This window comes from Panthera uncia (genome assembly GCF_023721935.1).
Source record: "Panthera uncia isolate 11264 chromosome B3 unlocalized genomic scaffold, Puncia_PCG_1.0 HiC_scaffold_1, whole genome shotgun sequence".
NCBI classification, from domain to species: domain Eukaryota; kingdom Metazoa; phylum Chordata; class Mammalia; order Carnivora; family Felidae; genus Panthera; species Panthera uncia.
In genome coordinates, this window is record NW_026057582.1 from 61,371,923 (window position 1) to 61,392,563 (window position 20,641).

The window sequence follows — 20,641 nt, forward strand, 5'->3', positions numbered from 1 at the left end:
CATTCTCTTTGGGCTACTTAACATATTTTTTTAAAGTCATATTCTAGGTACCTGAAAATCATCATAATGCTAATATAACAACTTGATAATGTAACTGTTGGTTATGGAAACATGACAAACTTCTACTTTGAAAGTGGAAGAAGTATATTATTCTTAGGACCAAGTTTCAGTACCTTAAAATGAGTTTCATATATTCAGTTAAAAAAGCAGAATCCCAATCTAAAAATTATTAAGACTTCTAATAATTTTGAGTGTTTACCTTTTATCAACTGCTTGTTTTTGTACAGCAGTGTGAACACACTTCTGAGAAACTGTCTTTATATTATAGTGGTTCTCAAAATGTGGTCCCCAAACCAGCAGCATCAGCATTACCTTCTCAACCCCACCCCCAGACCTTCAGAATCAGGAACTCTGGGGTAGGGCCTGCATCCTGTTTTAACAAGCCCTCAAGGTGATTCTGAGGCACACTAAAGTCTGAGAGTCAATATTCTGAAATATAGCCGAATCACTAGAGGTTAAGTTTGTAATACTACATATTTATTTTAAAGTTTCTTTTCTTTAAAAATATGTTAATTTTTTCTAAAGAAATACAGTAAGTACTTGTAGAAATATATAATTTGGATAAAGTGAACAGTGAAGTCCTTTGCCAGATTAGAGTTTAACCTAGAAAAAACTGGATTCATAATTGTTCTTACAACTCCTAGCCTTAAAAACACTGAAAGAACCAGTCTTTAAATTCCACTGGAAAGAAACTATTGTTAACCAGTTGACTGAAATTAAGAACATGTTTAGAAACAATCTCCAATCGCTTATTTCCAATCATTAGTAACCAACAAAACTTATGAAAGTAAATTGGGAAAAATGACAAGTTTTCAATTCGACATTTCAATACAGAAAAAAGTTACTCAAACACCTTCTCAGAGGAAACATGGGGGTTAGTACATGTTTTCTGGAGGCAACAATAGCAGCATGACATCCTAGTTTTGAGACCCAAGGAACAAGACCTTCTACCTCTAAAGCCAGTCCTTAAGAGCTAGTCTTTAAGTAGGAAGAAAAACTATATGGAGAAAAGTATTTAAAAGTTAAGAAGGTATTATTAATAAAAATACTTCAATACTTAATCTAACATTTGCCACTGCAAACACAGTAAGATAATTTAAGAGTTTCTGTGCTACTTTAATATTATTAAAACATAATTTCAAGCACAGTTGGTGTTAAACTCTACAATATTTCTACAGTTTGAGCAAAAAAAAAAAAAAAAAAAATGCCCAAGATCACACACACACCACACAAAACACTGAGCACAGTTTATTGTATCTTAGGTTTTTTATGGTATTGAAACATTTACAAGAGACTATATAAATCAACCAAAAGAAATAAAATAACTTGGGTGGCAGAAAAAAAAAGAGAGAACTCATTGCTAAGTAAATGCTACTGCCAAATAACCTTTACTGGCTAATACCCATGCTTCAATTTTTCTCTCACTATAGTAAAACCAACTAAGAGGTGGCAATCAAAACAAATTCTGCAGTGTTCCCACCAAACTACTTTCTATTCAATGCCTCAAGCATGCTGTAAGGATGAAAGCATTCAGTGCTGATGTCTGGCCATAATTCTTTTAAATTACATTATATATTTTCATTCTGTAGAAGCTATTTTAACCAATTCTCAGTTATCGACAAAAATTGGTAGTAGAGTTTTGAACAGCTAGCAAAATTAACTAAAATGATGTACTTTTCCCCCTATACACTACACCCTCTACTAAAGGAGCTTATTATGAACAAACGAAAATCCAAAATGCAAGCTGCAAAAGGAGCAACGAACAAGGACACTGGGACTGAATTATGGGTAGGAGCGTGAGCCTGTGTGTGTGTGTGTGTGTGTGTGTGTGTGTGTGTGTGTGTTTGGCAGGGGAGACAAGAGAGAAAACTCAAAATAAGAACCCTTCCAATTTATATCCTTTTATTTTCTAGGTAAAAGGTTAGTACAGTGTCCCTGTCCCCTCAAGATGATCTCACATTGCCAATTATTAATGATGAATTGGTGGCTCAAAAGAAAAACTCATCCTGAAAATGAAAGTTGTGAAAGTGTGTGTAAAATATGAGTCATGGAGACTTTAGAATTCCTATCTGTTCATTCTAGAAAAAAAAATCAACCATCAGTTCTTTCTATATAAAACCATGGGAAAGGAAACTGATATTGGAAAAAAGAACCTAGGTGAAGACAGTTTGCATGGTCATGCTGAAACTCATTTCTAGCTCCTGGGCTAGACTTGACCATTGTAACAAGCAAGACATCACCAACCTCAGTGTGGTAGTCATTAGAGCTATTCAAAAACATTAATTCTGCTTCTCCTTCTGGGCACATGTGGTAGGATTTCCCCCCAGTCCCCATCTTACTGAACTCAGGTGTAGCTGCATAGCTTGCATTAGCTGCTAATAAATTATGAGCAGAAGTGATAGGTATCAGATCTGAGTAGAAGCTTTATGAGTCAGCATGTGCTCTACACCTTCCCTTTTCCCTCTGTCACAGTGACTGGCAATATTTCAGAAAATTATGCGGAATCCTGGAATAAGGATGACAATGAGACAGATGATCCACACTGAACATACAGCATGAACAAGAAATAATTTGTTTTAAGCCATTGAAATTTGGATTTTTTTTTTAATTTTAATTATTTATTTTGAGACAGAGACAGAGACAGAGACAGAGAGATAGAAAATCTCACAAACCACGAGATCATGACCTGAGCCAAAGTCAGGAGTTGGACGCTTAACCAACTCAGCCACCCGGGCGCCCCAGAAATTTTGGGTTTATGACTGCAGCATTATGTAACCTATCCTGATGAATACTCATACAGTCTTTTATTTTCTCTGTACCATTAATATATTTCTTATTTAATTATTTTACAGAAAAGTTAGCCATTTATTTAGACACTCAGGTTTAGATTCTAAGCATCAGTTCAAAACAATGAAGACCCCCAAACTGAAAAAACTAAGAGCAGATTGTCAGTTATATTTAAATTAGGAAACTAAACGCATCATAAAAAACTACCATACTTTGGTACCTACAAAGTTAAGACCATGGACAACTAAATGCACTCACAAGGTGGTGGTGTTTTGTTTTGTTTTGTTTTGTTTTCTGCTTAAATTTATTGGACTATGTGCCAGGCACTGCAATAAGTGCTTTTCAAGGATTAGTTCATTTGATCTTTACAGAAGGCATGAAGAGCTTTAACAGCCTAGATCACAAAGCTAGCAAGTGAATGAAGTTGCAGAGTGAAACTCAAGAAGTCTTTCAGAGTTAACCCCAAACCCAGTTATTTCTAACAGTTTATATAATTTCCTGTAACTCTATATCCATTTGTTCATTCTTTCATTCATTTACTAAGTATCTAGTGAGCAATTTACTATGTGTAAGGCCCTTTTCTCAGTGCTGAAACTATAATTGTAAACAAGATGTACAAGATCTTCAGTATTGGGGCATTTTCATTCTGATGGAGGTTAATAAAGTAAACAGAGACATGTATAGGAAATTGTAGATACTAAGTGCTATGAAGGAATTAAATAACTATTGCTGTATAATTAACTACCCCGAAACTTGGGTTAAAATAACCACTTATTTTCTCACAGTATTATGGGTTGGCAAGTTGGGTTGGGCTCAGTTGGACAGTTATTCTGCTCTACATGGCATTGGTTAGGCCAATCCATGTGTTCACAATCAGTTGGCAGGTTGTCCAGAGGCTGTCTGGTCCCAGGTGACCTTACTCATATGACTGGAGCCTTAGTTGGGATGGCTGTGCCCCTGATCTTCTTGCCCTCTTTTTCCCTCTCCCTCTTTCTCTATGTGGCATCTCATTCTTAAGGAGACTGATGTAGGCTTGTTCACAAGGTGGTAATTCCTCAAGAGTGACAGCATAGCCACATGTCCTCTTGCGCCCTTGCCCAGAAGTCCCACAATGTCACTTGTGCCACATTCTACTGGCCAAAGCAAGTCATAGAGCAAGCCGAGATTCAAGATGTGGGGAAACAGACTCCATCTCCATATGAGAGGAACTGCAAAGAATCTGTGGCCATTTTTAATCCATAACCAAAGTAAATAAGGTTGATGTAACTGAAAATGCAGGCAGAAGGTAGGAAAGCAGACTGGGGTTACTTCAGAAGAATTAGGGAAGGCCTCTGAGGTGCTGATAATGACTCCGCCATTTTAAGAAAAGAACATTAAAGGCTGAAGGAATAGCAAGTACAAAGACCTTGAGGCAGGAACAAGTTCAGTGTGTTTGAGGAACAGGAAAAATGCTAGTGTGCCCATTATTCATTGAAAGAAAAAAAAAACAGTACTATAATCCATGATAAGGAACTTGGATTTCATTCTAAGTGTAACTGAAAGACATTAGGGCAAGGGTGAAAAAGCAAGGAGACCACTTAGGAGTTTAGATGAGAGATGATATGAATGGAGATGGAAAGAGATAAGATTATGGGATATATTTGGGGGTTATGACCAATAAAACTTGTCATCGGGGCACCTGGGTGGCTCAGTCAGTTAAGCATCCGACTTCGTCTCAGTTTGCCTTGTGGTTCATGAGTTCAAACCCCGTGCTGGGCTCTGTGCTGAAAGCTCAGAGCCTGGGGCCTGCTTCGGATTCTGTGTCTCCCTCTCTCTCTCTCTCTACCCCTCCCCTGCTTGTCTCTGTCTCTCAAAAATAAACATTAAAAAAAATTGTTTTTAAGCAAACAAAAACAACAAAAAAATTTGTCAGTCAACTGGATTTGGAGCTAGTGAAAAAGAGCAATTGAGGCTAGAATCTTTGGTTTTTGACTTGAACAACTGGGAAGACGGTGGTGCCAATTACTTATTCACTTAAGCTCTAAAAAATACAAGTTAATTTCTACCTCTGGTTATGCAAAGCTTTTCCTCTGAAGACTTGTGGATTTATTTTATTTTATAATATTTTATTTATTTTTGAAGGAGAGAGAGAGAGACAGAGTGTGAGCAGGGGAGGGGCAGAGAGAGAAGGAGACACAGAATCCGAAGCAGGCTCCAGGCTCTGAGCTGTCAGCACAAAACCCTACACAGGGCTCGAACCCAGGAACCGTGAGATCATGACCTAAGTTGAAGTTGGAAGCTTAACCAACTGAGCCACCCAGGTGCCCCTTTCCTTAGAAGTATTTGTAAGAGTCAAAATAGCATGCTGTTGGATGGCTGTTCATAAAGAGATTCATGAACCTAAAACTACTCTAAAAAGATAAGTTTATTAAATTAAAAGACAATAAATGTAATTGAAGAAAATCCAAAATACTGTATCTTGCAGAAGGTAATGCTAAAGAAATACCAGTTCAAGTGAGTCAAGGGTTCAATGGTGCAAGAGTTCATACCTGATACTTTAGTCAAAGTTTAAAATTTAATCAAATTTAGTTTCTCCCAAATTACAACACATTCTGGAGAACTGAATGTTATGAAAACTGTTTTGCAATACTTATTAAAAAAATTTTTAGCCCATGTATTTTGGGTAAACGTTATTCTCTACTCTGACATTTGAAGTAAATTTTTAAAAAAAGAATCATATACAAATATAAGAATCACTGTTAATGGACAACAAAATGCACAATATACTACAAATGTCTTGCTTAGATAACATACCTATTAGCCCAATTATGTTCCTAGCATTTATTGGCCTACAGACATATCCTCACATCTTAAAACAATATCTGACATGGAATAGGTGCTCAGTAAACAGTAACTGAATCTACATTGTAATTCCTGGCTAAGATGTTCTAACTGTCCTCAAAAAGGAGACTATATAATTAACCACTGGTCACCCAGAACCCTTCCCACTTTTCAAAATAAAAATACAAATTGGATCTTTTCTTCTTCTGAAAGTTTGAAACTAAATATATATATTTTTAAGCAGGATACACTTTACATTTGAAAAATATCTACAAGATTAGTAACAAGTCTTATTTTCCCCAGATTTACTGAAGATTAAACAAATGAATCAGAAACAGTCAAAGGTAGTCCTATCTGAATCTATCTTCTAAATTATTGCTTATCATCTACCCATAACTATATCTCTAAATATTCAGAAACCATAAATGCAGGAACTAAAACTATAGAACTCTTAGAAGAAAACATAGGCATAAATTTTCATGATCTAGGATTAGGCAATGATATTTTAATTTTTTATGTATTATTATTATTTTTAATTTATTTTTGGCAATGATTTTTTTTTAGATATGACACCAACAATGACAGGCAACAAAAGAAAAACAATAGATAAACTGGACTTCATTAAAATTAAAAAATTTGTCCTTCAAAAGACAATCTAATTGGGAGAATATATTTGCAAATCATTTACCTGATAAAGATCTAATATTCAGAATATATGAAAAATACAACTCAACAATAAAAACACAACTATTAAAAAATAGAGTATTTTTTAAATGTTTATTTATTTACTTTTGAAAGAGAAAGAGAGAATGAGAGAGAGAAAACGCAAGCAGGGTAAGGACAGAAAGAGAGGGCGACAGAGAATCCCAAGCAGGCTCTCTGTTGCCAGTGCAGAGCCTGAGGCAGGGCTTGAACTCACGAACCATGAGATCATGACCTGAGCCAAAATCAAGAGTCAGACACTCAACCAACGGAGCCACCCAGGTGCCACCCAAATAGAGGATTTTAATAGATATTTCTCCAAAGAAGACATGCAAATGGCCAACAAACATAAAAAGATGCTTAACATCCTATGTCATTAGAAATGCAAATCAAAACCCACAAAAAATTCCACTTCATATACACTAGAATGGTTATAATAAAAGAGACTGATAGTAACAGATGTTGGTGAGGATGCAGAAAAACTGGAACTCTTATATACTGTTATGGAGATGTAAAATGGTGCAGCTGCTTTGGAAGTTTGGCAGTTCCTCAAAAGTTTAAACAGAGAATCACCATACGACCTGGCAATTCTACTCCCAATTATAGATCCAAGAGAACAGAAAACATGTCCACACAGTGCAGCAAAAGCGGTTCTAAGGAAGAAGTATATAGCAATACAGGCCTACCTCAAGAAGCAAAAAAAAAAATCTCAACTAAACAACTTAACCATATACCTGAAGGAGCTAGAAAAAGAATAAGCAAAGCCCAAACCCAGCAAAAGGAAGTAAATAATAAAGATAAGAGCAGAAATGATATACAAACTAAAAAAACAACAGAACAGATCAATGAAACCAGGAGCTGGTTTTTTGAGGAGATCAACAAAACTGATAAACCTCCAGCCAGACTCATCTAAAAAAAATAAAAAGAGGAAGAGAGAGAAGATCCAAATAAACAAAATCACTAATGAAAGATGAAATAACAACCAACACCATAGAAATATAAACAATTGTAACAATATTACGAAAACCTACATGCCAACAAATTGGACTACTTAGGAAAAATGAATAAATTCCTAGAAACATATAAATAAATAAAGCAGGAAGAAAGTGAAAATTTGAACAGACGAATTATCAGCAATGAAATTGAAGCAGTAATCAAAAAACTCCCAAAAAAACAAAAGTCTAGAACCAGACAACTTTACAGGCAAAATCTACTAAACACTTAAAAAAGAGTTAATGCCTATTCTTCTCAAACTACTCCAAAAAATAGGAGAGGAAGGAAAACTTCTAAATTCATTCTATGAGGCCAACATTACCCTCATACCAACACCAGATAAAAAACATTAAAAGAGAGAGAGAGAACTACAGACCACTATCTCTCATGAACACAGATCCAAAAATCCTCAACAAAATATTAGCAAACTAAATCCAACAATACATTAAAAAAATCATATACCATGATCAAGTAGGATTTATTCTGGGGATGTAAGGGTGGTTCAATATTCACAAAACAATCAGTATAATACATCACATCAATAAAAGAAAGGATAATAAACATAAGGTCATTTCAATAGACGCAGAAAAAGAATTCAATAAAGTGTAACATCTATTTATGATTAAAAAAAAAAAAAACTCTGCGAAGTAGGTCTACAGAGAACATACCACAACATACTCAAGACCTTATATGAAAAACCCACAGCAAACATCATACTCAAAGGGGAAAAAGAGAGCTTTTCCCCTAAGGTCAGGAACAAGACAAGAATGTCTACTCTCACCATTTATATTCAACATAGTACTGGAAGTCCTAGCCAGAGCAATTTGACAACAGAAAGAAATATAAGGCACCCAAATTGGTAAGGGAGAAGTAAAACTCTCATTATCTGCAGATAACATATTATATATAGAAAACCCTAAAGACTCCATCAAAAAACTACTAAAACTGATAAATTCAGTAAAGATTCAGGATACAAAATCAATGTAGAGAAAGCTGTTGCATTTCTATACACTAATAAGGAAGCAGCAGAAAGTGAAATGAAGAAAACAGTCCCATTTACAATTGCACCAAAAACAATAAAAAATATCTAGGAATAAACTTAACCAAAGAGATTAAAGACCTGTACTCTGAAAGCTATAAAATGCTGATGAAAGAAATTCGAGAGGACACAAAGAAATGGAATAACATTCTATGCTTATGGGTTGAGGAACAAATATTGTTAAAATCTCTGTATTACTCAAAGCAATATACAGATTTAATGCAATCCTTATCAAAATACCAACAGCATTTTTCATAACTAGAATAATCAATCCTAAAATTTGTATGGAACCACAAAAGACCCCAAATAGCCAAAGCAAACTAGAAAAAGAAAAAAAGTGAAGGTATCATAATCCCATACTTCAAAACTTACTACAAAGTTGTAGTGGTCAAAACAGTATGGTACTGGCACAAAAACAGGCACGTAGATCAATGGAATAGAACATAAAACTCAGAAATAAACCCACAAATATACGGTCAATTAATCTCTGATAAAAGAAGAATGAGTATACAGTGGGAAAAAGACAGTCTCTTAAACAAATGGTGCTGGGAATAGACAGCTACATGCAAAAGAATGAAACTGGACAATTTCTTACACCATACACAGAAATAAACTAAAAATGGACTAAAGGCCTAAATGTGAGACCTGAAACCATACAAATCCTTGAAGAGAGCACATGCAGTAATTGCTCTGACATTGGCCCTAGCAACATTTTTCTAGATAGGTCTCTTGAGGCAAGGGAAATAAAAGCAAAAATAAACCACTGGAACTACATCAAAATAAAAAAATTCTGCATAGTGAAGGAAAACAGTCAACAAAATTAAAGGGGAACCTACTGAATGGGAAAAGATATTTGCAAACAACATATCCTATAAAGGGTTAGTATTCAAAATAAATAAAGAACTGATATAACTCAACACCCCCAAAAAACAAACAATCCAATTAAAAAATGAGCAGAAGACATGAACAAACATTTCTCCAAAGAAGACATCCAGGGGAGCCTGGGTGGCTCAGTCAGTTAAGCATTGGACTCTTGATTTCAGCTAAGTCATGATCTCATGGTTGTTGAGATTGAGCTGCACTTTGGGCTCCACACTGAGAGTGGAGTCTGCTTGGGGTTTTCTCTTTCCCTCTCTCTCTGCCTCTCCACCACTTGTGCACTCTCTCTCTCTCAAAATAAATAAACATTCAAAAAAAAAAAAAAGACATCTAGATGGCCAGCAGACACATGACAAGATGATCAACATCAGTCATCATCAGGGAAATGCAAATCAAGTTACACAAGATATTTCCTCACACCTGTGAGAATGGTTAAAATAAAAAACACAAGAAACAGCAAGTGTTGACGAGAATGTGGAGAAAAAGGAAGACTCTCACACTGTTGACGGGAATGCAAACTGGTGCAGTCATTGTGGAAAACAGTATGGAAGTTCCTCAAAAAATTAAAGTAAAAACTACCCTATAATCCAGTAATTGCACTACTGGGTACTTACCCCAAAAATACAAAAAAACACTAATTCAAAAGGATACACACACCCCTATGTTTACCGCGGCATTATTTACAATAGTCAAACAACAGAAGCAGCACAAGTGTCCATCGACAGATGAATGGATAAAAAAGAAATGGTATATATATATAATGAAATATCATTTAGCCAAAAAAAGAATGAAATTTGGCCCTTTTCAATAGCATGGACAGAGCTAGAGAGTATAATGTGAAAATGAAATAAGTCAGAAAAAGACAAACACCAGGGCACCTGGGTGGCTCCGTGAATTAAGTGTTGGACTTTGGCTCAGGTCATGATCGTGCAGTTTGTGCGTTCGAGCCCCACATTGGTCTCTCCACTGTCAAGCATGGAGTCTGTTTCAGATCCTCTGTATCTCTCTCTTTTCCCCTCCCCTGCTCATGCTCTCTCTCTCTCTTTCTCTCTCAAAAGTAAACATTAAAAAAATCTTACATTAAAAAAAAAGAAAAAAGAGATAAAGACAAATACCATGATTTCACTCATTTGTGGAGTTTAAGAAACAAAACAAAACAAATGAGCAGAGGGAAAAAGAGAAAGACAAACCAAGATACAGACTCTTAACTACAGGGAACAAATTGATGGATTTACCAGAGGGGAAGAGGGAGTGGGTGGGTGAAATAGGTAATGGGAATTAAGGAGTGCACTTATCATGAGGAAAAAAAATTTTTTTAATTAAAAAAAATTTTTTTAAAGGGTAGTTCACTAAATATTCAGTTTGCTAGCTGGATTCAGCTATTTTATTTTCTCCAAAATGACTTGCTTGTCTAGATTTGGCCCCTGAATCAAGATTAAACTTTCTAAAGGGTCATTACCTTAAAAGGTCATTTAATCTTATACCCATGCCTTGGGGGTGCCATTCAGGAAGGTAATTCTTCAATGTCATTAAGAGTTCTCTGGAGATCATGACCTGAGCCAAAATCAAGAGTCAGAGGCTTAACAGACTGAGCCACCCAGGTACCCCTTTTTATGTGCTCTTTTAAGGTGCTTCCATCTCAAATATTTTATTTTTTTAACTGTTTATTTAAGTTTATTTATTTGAGAGTTTTGAGAAAGTATGTACATGAGCGAGCGAGGGGCAGACCGAAAGGGAGAGAGAGAATCCCAAGCAGTCTCTCTGTGCTGTCAGTGCAGAGCCCGAAGCAGGGCTTGATCTCAAGAACTGCGAAATCATGACCTGAGCCAAAATCAAGAGTTAGATGCTTAACCAACCGAGCCACCAAGGCACCCTTCAAATATTTTTAAATGGGTAGTTCTACACCTTTTAGAATTTTGTTTTTATTGAGAGCTTTCAACAACTGTGAATTAAAATGCAGATATATAGTCATTACACAGTTGAAGCTCAATTAGGTAAGAAAATGGAAAAACACTGCAAGGAAATAAAACACTGACAGTGATTATTGTTGAATGATAGGGTTATATATAATTTTATTTACTGTAATTTCTAAATTTTCTACATGCATTACTTTTATAATCAGAGGAAACTAAAATTTCTTAAAATCATCACATTAGGGGCGCGTGGGTGGCTCAGTAGGTTAAGCATCTAACTTAGGCTCAGGTCATGATCTTGTGGTTCTTGAGTTCCAGCCCCGCATTGGGGTATCTGCTGTCAGCACAGAGCCCGCTTTGGATCCTCTGTCTCCCTCTCTCTGCCCTTCCCCCACTTGCTCTCGCTCTCTCTCTCTCAAAAATAAACGTAAAAAAATTTTTAAAAACATCATTGCATTTAAAATTTTTCTTAAGTTTTTGGTAGTACTGCCTTCAATTCTCAATTATTATTTGAATACCTGACCTAGATTCAGTCTAATATTAAGGCAGAGTTTTGTATTTTAATTCTATTTACATAGATGATACGATGGAAAAAAACTGCCAAATAAGGGTCTACTGAAAGCAAGAATTATGGTTCCAGATAGGAAATCAATCTGAATAGTAATCACAATAATAGTTACACCTATTAGATACTTACAATGTGCCAAATGCTTACATATATTTACTCATTTATTCTTTATAACATCTTTGTGAGATAGGTACTATTATTATCTCCATTTTACACACTGGGAAACTAAGGCACAGAGAGGTTAAGTAATTTGTTCAAACCATGAAAGCTACTGAAAGTGGAAGAACCAGGACTAGAATTCAAAAAGTCTGACTCCGGAATCCTTATTCTTAACTTCTAAGCTAAAATTCTATTTACAAGATTAACAGAAAAACTGGGAAGCTAGTTCAGACAACCTAAAGTGTTAAAGAATAAAACTAAGCCACAAGAGGGTCTGACAATAGATATAAAAAAAAGGGGGGGGGGAGAGGCCTATGAGAAATATGATATATCTGTATTTTTTTTAATATAAATCTCTAGATTCGAGATTTGAGAAAAAACTTGAGAAGGAAATTTTTTCCTTTTTCCTTATTCAGGTGCATCTCTAAGCTGAGAGCCTCTGAGCTGCAGTTTCCCAAATATAATACCAATGTACTGCTACAAGATAAGGGTGCTTTTACGAGCTGAGTAATAACAGTTACCTGTCCACATAAAGTGTTGTTAACATTAAATTATTTTAAGAGTGAAAGCTAAAAGTGGTGGCAGCTGCCTATGATTTCACAGGTTAATCTTTGTTCTTTGCCTCTTGGTTTGCCAAAATCTGCTAAGATCTTTCCAAATGTAAAAAATTTTCTCCTATAGGGGCACCTGGGTGGCTCGGTCGGTTAAGCGTCCAACTTCGGCTCAGGTCATGATCTCGTGGTCCATGAGTTCGAGCCCCGCGTCAGGCTCTGTGCTGACAGCTCAGAGTCTGGAGCCTGTTTCAGATTCTGTGTCTCCCTCTCTCTCTGCCTCTCCCCTGTGCATGCTCTGTCTCTCTCTGTCTCAAAAATAAATAAACGTTAAAAAAAAAAAAATCTCCTATAATACTAGGAGAAAATTGGCAAGCCAATTTATACTGCTTTGTGTGAAGCTGAATGTCAAATAAAAGGTAAACAAATACAAAACTTTACACAGATTAGCTGAGAACTTCTGATTTTGAGCTCCACCATGTACTAGTGATAGTAATTTTATGCTTCATTTTCTGGCTTTGCCCTTTTCAATATTGCTGCCTCAAATAACCCTTCAAGTACCTAAAGGACAAAAATATTTTCAACTTGCTTTTGTGTTTTTTAAAAATAAAGGATTGAAAAGTACATACGTGACCATAAAAATGTAGGCATAAAGGATAGACATATAAAGAAATTTCTGTAAATCAACCTCGTCCTTGGTACTTGTAAGCTTTTCTGAGTATCAATGGCCAAACGGGACTAGTTGCATCTCTGAGAAAAAGCTTTTAAATTGGCAGTAATTTTTAAGAAATAACACAGATTAACTACAGATGAATGGCCATAGATTGCCAGCAGTAAGAACCACAAGCTTGAAATCCAGGAGCTGTCTACAATTTAATTCTGATGTTATGACTGCATTCTACAGATTTACTATACAAAATTGGCTTCACTTTTCTAGTATTCTAATCTATAAAAATGAGGATTAAAATAATTGCTATAGAGTATAAAAATTGCTATAAATTATATGTAAAATTTCATATAACTGCTATTAAAAATCATGATATTCCTATTAGAAACCACAGGACATTTATAAACTTATAGAACAAATGATTACCTTACAAAAAAAAGAGCGGGGTTAGATTCATTTATGAACATACTATGTTTGGAAAAAAAAAAGTATGGGTATATTAACATCTCTTAGTTTATGTTGAAAAATTTCAAATAGAGGAATGTGACTCACAGGGAAATGACAGAGTAACCCCAAAGAAAGAGTAGAGATGTAGAAGAAGGTTAAAGGTTATATAAGTAAAAAGGCTGAGGGCACCTGGGTGGCGCAGTTGGTTAAGTGTCTGACTTCGGCTCAGGTCATGATCTTGCAGTTCATGAGTTCGAGTCCCACCTTGGACTCTGTGCTGGCAACTTGGGGGCCTGGAGCCTGCTGTGTCTTCCTCTCTCTCTGCCCCTCCCCCACTTGTGCTCTCTCCCTTTCTCTCTCTCTCTCAAAAATAAACATTTAAAAAATTAAAAAAAAAAAAAAAGAAAGAAAGAAAGAAAGAAAAAGGGCTGAAATGGCCCTCTACTACATGGCTTTTTAATGACTCTTGGCCAGCCTATAAGAGTCACTTTCTTGCCAGAGATGAAAACAGTGAATCTTAGATAAGTGGTTGGTTACTGTGACACCTTTAGGAGCTTATTTTTAGAGGAAGGAAAAATGGGGAGTTAACACATCCAAGGAAGATCACAAATAAGTACAGTAAATATTTCTAGAGATTTGGAATAACAAAATAAAACTTGTACTTACAACTTGAGATTCACGAGCTTTAGGAAATGTTTTGGCAACATTGAGCCCATCAATGACGATATCAAAAGGAGGACAGCATTTTACAAAGTTCTGAAATCTCTCAAGTTCCTAAAAAAGAAAAGCCAGATAAAACAATAAAACTTAGCAAGGGCTTTATCATAAACACACTGTTATGACTTTTATTATTGTTCTGGTAAGTAAATATATTCATCCCTTAAAAATACACACAAAAAGGGGCACCTGGGTAGCTCAGTTAATTACCCGACTTCAGGGTCTGGTCATGATCTCACAGTTTATGGGTTCAAGCCCCGCATCGGCCTCTGTGCTGACAGCTCAGAGCCTGGAGGCTGGTTCAGATTCTGTCTCTCTCTCTGACCGCTCCCCTGCTCTCTCTCTCTCTCAAAAATAAAAAAATAAACATTAAAAATTTTTTTTCAAATGCACACAAAGATACTTTCAAAATGAAATCCAAAAAGACCAGACTAATAAATGCAACCACATGTAATTAACTGATATACCTTATAATCTCATAGCACTGTACACTTCCTAGAGTACTTTCACATGCTATTTCATTCGATCTGCACCTAGCTATTGCCTACTAAACTGACTTACATGGTAGTCATGATGAGAATGAAATGTCAAAATCTCTATATCTTGTTCTGTATGCCAAGGAGAAGTAAACCTCAGATACGTCAGTCTACTAGTGCAACTGTGTTGAAAGAACAAGGCTCTACAATAGCTCTTTGGTCATCAAGAGGTTTTTATTTACTTCTGGCTATTTTGAAGAGTTGGGTTATTCAACAAATATTTGTGGGGCATCTACTGTGTGCCCAGCAGTTACCAGACAGATAAAACTCTAACTTAGTGGAACCTGCATTTTAGTGGAAGGAGACATAAAATAAACACATAAGTTAATAAATTATATTAAATGTCAAATGTGATGAGTGCTATGGAAGGAAGAAAAGGAGGAGAAGGAGCTCCATTTCTGGTAATGATGGAATAGTCTGTCCTGGACTATATATAATATAAATTTTATATAAAATATAATAATATAAATTTTACATAAAAACCAACTATTTGAAGATACTAGACAATGACTGAAAGCAGGCAGAAATTAGAGGAAACGCAAAATGTGAACGACAGTGTGGTGTTTTATTATTCTTCTTCTTTTAAATGTTTTTTTGAGAGAGAGGGAGAGAGAGCATGCACAAGTGAGGGAGAGGCAGAGGGAGAGGGAGGGAGAGAATCCCAAGCAGGTTCCATGCTGAGCATGGATCTCGATGCAGGGCTAGTTCTCATGACCTTGAGATCATGATCTGAGCCAAAATCAAGAGTCAGACACTTAACTGACTGAGCCACCCAAACTTACAGTTTTAAAATAAGTCATAAGGATGTAAAGTACAGCATAGGAAATATAATCAATAATACTGTAGTAACTTTGTATGGTGACAGATGATAACTATACTTACCTCAGTGAGCATTTCATAATGTATATAAATGTTGAATCACTATGTTGTACACCTGAAACTACTATAATGTTGTATGTCAACCAGACTTCATTTAAAACTAAATTAATTAAAAATAAAATAAAACAACCACTAATCCATATGCATGCTTTCATTTCTCACTCAACTTCTTTAGCTTTTCTATCCTTGCCAACTCCAGTTGTATGGGACCAACCTCTTTCCTTTCTACTCAGCATAACACTTTTTAAAAATTTCTTTGCTCAAATATATTTCCTGAAAAATGTTTAGAAAGTTCCAACTAATATCAAAACTAACTAAATAAAGTTGCAATAGGAATACTGTTTTTTATAAATACTGTTTTTTATAAATGGAATAAATGGAAATAAAACTATCAAGGAGAATGAAAACAGTTTGCATACAATATGACCATTTCTTGTTTTGGTCTGAATGAACCAAGGGAAACAAAACAAGTGCATTAAATTCTAAAATTCAGGTTTCACTAATTAACATGGAAAAGATTTCCCACTATACTTCCAATATATCACTGTGGTGCTGCTCTTAGTACTATGTTGTATTCACCTCAGGAGTAATGACAAAGCAAGGCAGTTCACCATGACTGGCAAAATGGACATTTGGAAAATCAAGAGTCAAACTAGATAACTTACAAAGTCCCCTTCCAGTTCCGATATTCTATGTTAACAAGACTTGGAAATCCCTTAAAATCACAGAATGGAAAAGGTTATACTTGTGATGGTTTGTTTGAAAGGTGAGTCTCAGGAACCTCTGTGCAATCATAGAATGTGTAGTAAAATTCCATCTGGAGATTTAGCCTCCTGATCCGTATCTAATACACAGAAAAATTTTAAATGTCAGATTGGGCTTTTCCCCCATTACGAAATCTCCATTTACTAAATATTACCAGTCGAGGAGTAACACTTTATTACTTTGTAATACTTGCTGTGTGTATCCAAGATGCTCACTTTTCAAACTAAACAAGTTTATATGTCGTTGCACTCAAAAGCCACTGAGTAGATCATGCTGATAAGGCATGACAAAGAAAGAGGTGACCTACTGAGACAGCATATTAACTATGGCATAGGCCTATACAAATCTGCAAGCTTAAGTGTTTTAATGGAGGGTAAATTTAAATTATTTCTTTCTAGTGCTGCTGCCGGGATTGTACTTGATTAGATTGGCTAATGATTTAAAGTATGAAAATCCACCAATCTTTTGATCATTTGTTTCTTGACTAACAAAAGAAGTTCTTTTGAAAAAAATTTATTGATACATAATTCATATACCATATAATCCACTCATTTGAAGTACAGTAAAACCTTGGGTTTGTGAGCATAATTCCTTCCAGAAACAAGCTTGTAATCCAAAGCACTTGTATACCAAATCAAATTTCCAGAACCATTGGCTCAGTTGTGATCATGCCATCTCAGTTTTAATCATGTGATCACGCCATTCGGCATCACTTACTACTCATGTTGCAAAACATCGTTCGTTTATCAAATTAAAATTTATTAGAAATATTTTCTTGTCTTGCAGAACACTTGCAGAACAAGTCAGTTGCAATTCAAGGTTTCACTCGTATACAATTCACAGGTTGTGCAACATTACTACAATCCAATTTTAGTTCTGTCTTTCCTACTAGAAACTCCATGCTCAGCAGTCAATCCCCATTCCACTACCTTACCACGTGGCAAACTGAATTATACAAATATATAGTCTTTTGTGACTGACTTCTTTCACTCAATATAATGTTTTCAAGGTTAATTAGTATTATAACATAAATGAGTACTTCATTCCTTTCTATTGCCAAATAATAAATTCATTGTATGGATTATACCACATTTTATTTATCCATTCATTAGTTGATGGACATTTGGATTATTTCCACTTCTTGGATATTACACACAATGCTGCAATGAACATCTGTGTACAAAAATTTTAGATGGATGTATGTTTCATTACTCTTGGGTATACATCTAGAAGGGAAACTGTCATGAGCTACCATATGTAATAATAGTAACTCTCTGTTTAACTTTTTGAGGAACTGCTAGACTGTCTTCCAAGTAGCTATACCATTTTACATTCCCAACTACAATGTACAAGGCTTCCAATTTCTCAACAGCCTCACCGATACTTGTTATTTTATGTGTTTTTTATTATACTCATACTTTCAGATGTGAAATGGTACCTCAGTGCGGTTTTGATGTACATTTCCCAAATGACTAATGATGTTGAGCATCTTATTGTGTGCTCATTGGCCTAAAAGGAATTCATTTGTGTAACATATAGGCTTTACAAATTCAACATATATTTCCTTCAATAAAAAGTCACAACTTCTATCATCTTTACTCATTTTACACTTCTAGGCTTAAATCTAAGAGGTGTTACTGCATAGGAATTACAAACACCATAACTTGCAATAGAGATTATTAGCTCAAATGTCTACAAGGACCAGGCAGGTGACCTAAATAAGTAAAATAGGCCAAGTCTATGAAAACACAAAAGAGCAGGCAAAATGATAAATAGCAAATAGTGTAAGTCTCATGGTCCAAGATTCTATAGAAAGAAGTAAAGGCTGACAAACTGGAGAATGTAGGTCCCTTACAAAGGAGTAGCCCAGTGCTCAGTCCAGCTAATTGCTGCCACATGAAATAAATACTCAGGGCTAGGAGATTTAATTTTTCAAGGAAAATAAAAAATCTGGCATTTTGAAACACTGTTAAATAACTATTAAAAAGAATAAAATACAAAGAAGCTCAAACAAAAAACATTTTTGGGCTAGATTCCACCTGCAGACCACAAGTTTATAATACATTCACTTGGTCAGTCAATAGATTTTCACTGAGCATGTGTTATGTGCCAAATAATATTCTTCTTCCTAGGAACAGAACAGAATAGTGAACAAATTCACTGAGCTAAAGAAATTTATATATTAGTAGAGGAAACAAGCAATACCAAGTTAACAAATAGATATTTAATTTTAGGTAGAGAAAAGTGCCTTGAAGAAAATTTAATCAGGGCAGGGTGTTAGCCCAACTCTTCCAAGCCCCTCTCTACTTTAGATATGGTGAAAGGAAAAGGTCTTTCTAATCAGGTAACATTTAAACAAAGACTTGAATGAAGTGAAGGGGTCAACAACCATGCTTCCTCTGAGGGAAGAGCCTTTTAGGCAGAGGAAAGAACAACCAAGGTCCTTAACTAAACACCAAAAGCTTTGAACATTTGATGATTAATGATTAGGCAATTTGAAAGTTCAAATAACTATAAAGTTTTTATGTATTATGTTTTGAGTTTAAGTTTTAAAAATTCAATTCTTGTTTATTACTACAATATGGGAAAGAGGAAATAAATGTAAAACAATTCTAAAACAGCTAATCAAAAGTTTTAAATTCTGTATCATATCCAATTTTTTATTTGAAACAAAGAAGCAGAATTGATATTTATTGTTTTGTAGTTGTTACCTAATCATAAATGAGTAGCAAAATGACCCAAATATGTGCATCAAAAAAAGAAATAAAAGAATGGGACAGCATATACATTACACAGATGATTCCAGCACCTGCCATCAAAGATCTGACTTCCTAATTATAAATGACTCTCACAATATACATGGCAATAGAAATTGACTCTTCTATTTATTACTCCTCCTACATCATGGATGAGAAGGCAAAGAGGTTAAGCAACTGATTTTTCTCAACAAATGATATTCCAATAGATGCTAACACTTCTCTTTTACCTTTCTACCTAGAAGAGGTTAAAACTCTTCAATATTTTGAAATGATGGTCCATATGTTTATAGCAGTTTACTTAGGAGACTTTGATATAAACCTCACCAGGAAATTCAAAACAGATCTCTCTCATTTATTGTATTGAGTTAACATCCTCCTCTACAATGGCAACTCAGGGGAAACAGGACTACAACAATGTATACTCAAAACTTTACATCATAAAAGAAACAATGAACTCAACATGTTAATTATATCCAATGTACTACAACAATCATTATATTTTCCAAAGATTAGAAGAAAGGGAGTATTAAAACAACTGGCTTTAGTCATAGCAGATATGGAAAAACAGGGGAATACCAGCTATTTTGGTGGGAAGCACTGTTCTTAACATGGAACCACAATAAAAAATCCATCTCTGCATCTAACGGACAAATTTCTTTGCATACCTTCTTTACCCCATGAGATACAAATAAGTGTGAAATAAAAAGAACACCAAAATGATTGCCTTACTGTAGCCAAAGAAAAATGAAATTGTATGTCTAGAAAATGTCACTGCAATCTAACAACTAATAGTCTTAGAAAGCTTACACTCCCTTAATAACAAGTTATATTTTAGGAGATGTTTTTCATTTAGTAATTATAGCTAAAACTACTATACTATGCTACTCTGTTTTTAAATACTTACAATCTTATCTGAGTTTTCTGATTCCAGAAAGATGAAAAAAAACCCCAACAAACCCTTTCTGCCAGAAGTTTCTAAAAGGCTGTGTAAAATACAACAAAAATACCTATGCATGGTTGAACTTGAAAGAGAGAAAGAAAGAAAGAAAGAGAAAAAGAAAAAGTCTCCCAGTGCCAGAGATGAAGCCAAATCTGAAAATCAGAATGGTAAGGATAAAAATTGATGCTAATGTTGTCTAGGAGACAAGAAAAGAAATGGAATGGGTATTAGCAAACAGGAGCCTGGTTTCTGATACCACCATGGAACCTGGAGATATATCAAACCTTCCAAATGAAGGGAGAAATTGGAAGTGAATTCCCGAATAAAAGAGGAACCCTTACAGATGGGAACACTGATGTCAAAACACAATACACCACCCTTTCTATCTCTACCAGGGATCTAAGTAGGGGGAAAAAAAATCCCTGAACAAAAAGAAACTCCAGGTTTGCGTTTTAAATGT

General features: G+C 35.2%; 1 protein-coding gene across 2 annotated transcripts in view; it reads right to left on the bottom strand.

The window, feature by feature from the left end:
* PRORP (protein only RNase P catalytic subunit) overlaps positions 1–20,641 on the bottom strand; it is a 132,453-nt gene that overhangs the window by 65,934 nt on the left and 45,878 nt on the right. For both annotated transcript variants that reach the window (XM_049612893.1, XM_049612891.1), the window contains one exon: positions 14,252–14,359. In XM_049612893.1, coding sequence (XP_049468850.1) covers positions 14,252–14,359 — 108 coding nt within the window. The remainder of the gene's footprint in view (positions 1–14,251; positions 14,360–20,641) is intronic.